This window comes from Pterocles gutturalis, unplaced genomic scaffold (assembly GCF_000699245.1).
Source record: "Pterocles gutturalis isolate BGI_N339 unplaced genomic scaffold, ASM69924v1 scaffold11195, whole genome shotgun sequence".
Lineage (NCBI taxonomy): Eukaryota > Metazoa > Chordata > Aves > Pterocliformes > Pteroclidae > Pterocles > Pterocles gutturalis.
The window spans coordinates 2586-4009 of NW_010140843.1; the positions used below are offsets into that span (position 1 = coordinate 2586).

The following is a 1424-nucleotide window of genomic DNA, read 5'->3' on the forward strand; positions in this document are numbered from 1 at the left end:
CCAAAGCTGGCACAGCCGTGCCGTGGGGTGCAGCCTGCCCAGGGGGAACTGCCAGCCGAGCTGCCCGTCAGAGAGGCAGAGATTTGCAGAAAGGAAGGCTGTGCATGGTCCCCCAGCCTGTTTCATGGTCCAAGCCGAACATCTCTGCCTTCCCCTCAATTCCCAGAGGCTCTGAAGGTGACACCAGCAAGGGGCCAGGCACCCGAACCTGCCATGTCTCGTCCCTGTTGTGCATGGGAGGGGCACAGTCCTGCCGGTGGCTTTCTGGGAAGGTGTCCCCAGTGTCCCCCAGCCCTGTTTGGCCACCAAATCCCCCCCCATCATTTTCTCTCCGTGCCACATGGAAGCCCTGATGTCCCTCAGCACAGGTTCACTGCAGCCTCTGCCCCTTTCTGCCCCCCAGCCGTTCGTGCCGACCGGATGCGCGGAGGGAGGAACAAGTTTGGGCCCATGTACAAGCGGGACCGTGCCTTAAAGCAGCAGAAGAAAGCTCTGATCCGCGCCAACGGCTTCAAGCTGGAGACCGTGCCTCAGATCATGTCCCCGGTGCAGAACGACTACAGCCTGACCTCCACCATCCACAGCATCCACGCCATGTCCAAGACCCTGCCGCCCAACCCCGCCGCCCTGACCCCCGTCGACTACGAGCGCAGCCCCTACGGGACCCCCTCCCTGGGAATGACTGTCCCCAGCCACACGCCGCTCCCCACCTACCACTACCCCGCCTTCCCCAACCGCACCATCAAGTCCGAGTACCCCGACCACTACACAACCGTGCACGAGTCCGTGCCTGCCTACGTGTACCCAGAGACCTACCCCAGCAGCTCCCCCCCAGATATCCCCGAGGTCATCCTGAAGCTGCTGCAGCTGGAGCCCGACGAGGCGCAGGTGAAGGCGCGGATTCTGGCCTGCCTGCAGCAGGAGCAAGGCAAAGGCCGGCACGAGAAGCTCAGCACCTTCGGCCTCATGTGCAAGATGGCCGACCAGACCCTCTTCTCCATCGTGGAGTGGGCGCGGAGCTGCATCTTCTTCAAGGAGCTGGAGGTGGGAGCCTGGGTGGCGTGGAGGGATGGGGAGGGATGGGGAGGGATGCTGCACTGGGCAGGTGGGAGGCAGGTGGGATCAGGGCTGAAATGCTGCGAGGATGGAGCAATGCCCGCGGGCACGAGCCTGGGGTCACCAGTGCCGCAGATGTGCTGGTGTGTCCCCGTCCCACTCCCAGCTCCTGGGCAGGGCTGGAGGCACCGGGACCGGCTGCAGTGCTGGAGCGATTCCCGCTGTTGGCGTGGGGCTAATGATTTCAGATTCATCACGGCGGGGGCAGGTGTGGAGGCAATCGCTGGCAGAGTGACTGCGGTGTCAAGCTCAAGATATAATTGAAAAATGTAACGTTGAGGAATTATAGTTGAGGCAATTCTCTCCTC

General features: G+C 62.7%; 1 protein-coding gene across 1 annotated transcript; it reads left to right on the plus strand.

Moving 5' to 3' along the window:
• Window positions 1-403: 403 nt before the first annotated feature.
• LOC104469356 (steroidogenic factor 1-like) lies at window positions 404-1056 on the plus strand (the record flags this gene model as incomplete). Its single annotated transcript, XM_010083828.1, has 1 exon — window positions 404-1056. A coding segment is annotated over one exon (653 nt), but the record flags the coding sequence as incomplete, so codon positions are not given.
• Between the last annotated feature and the right edge of the window lie 368 nt (window positions 1057-1424).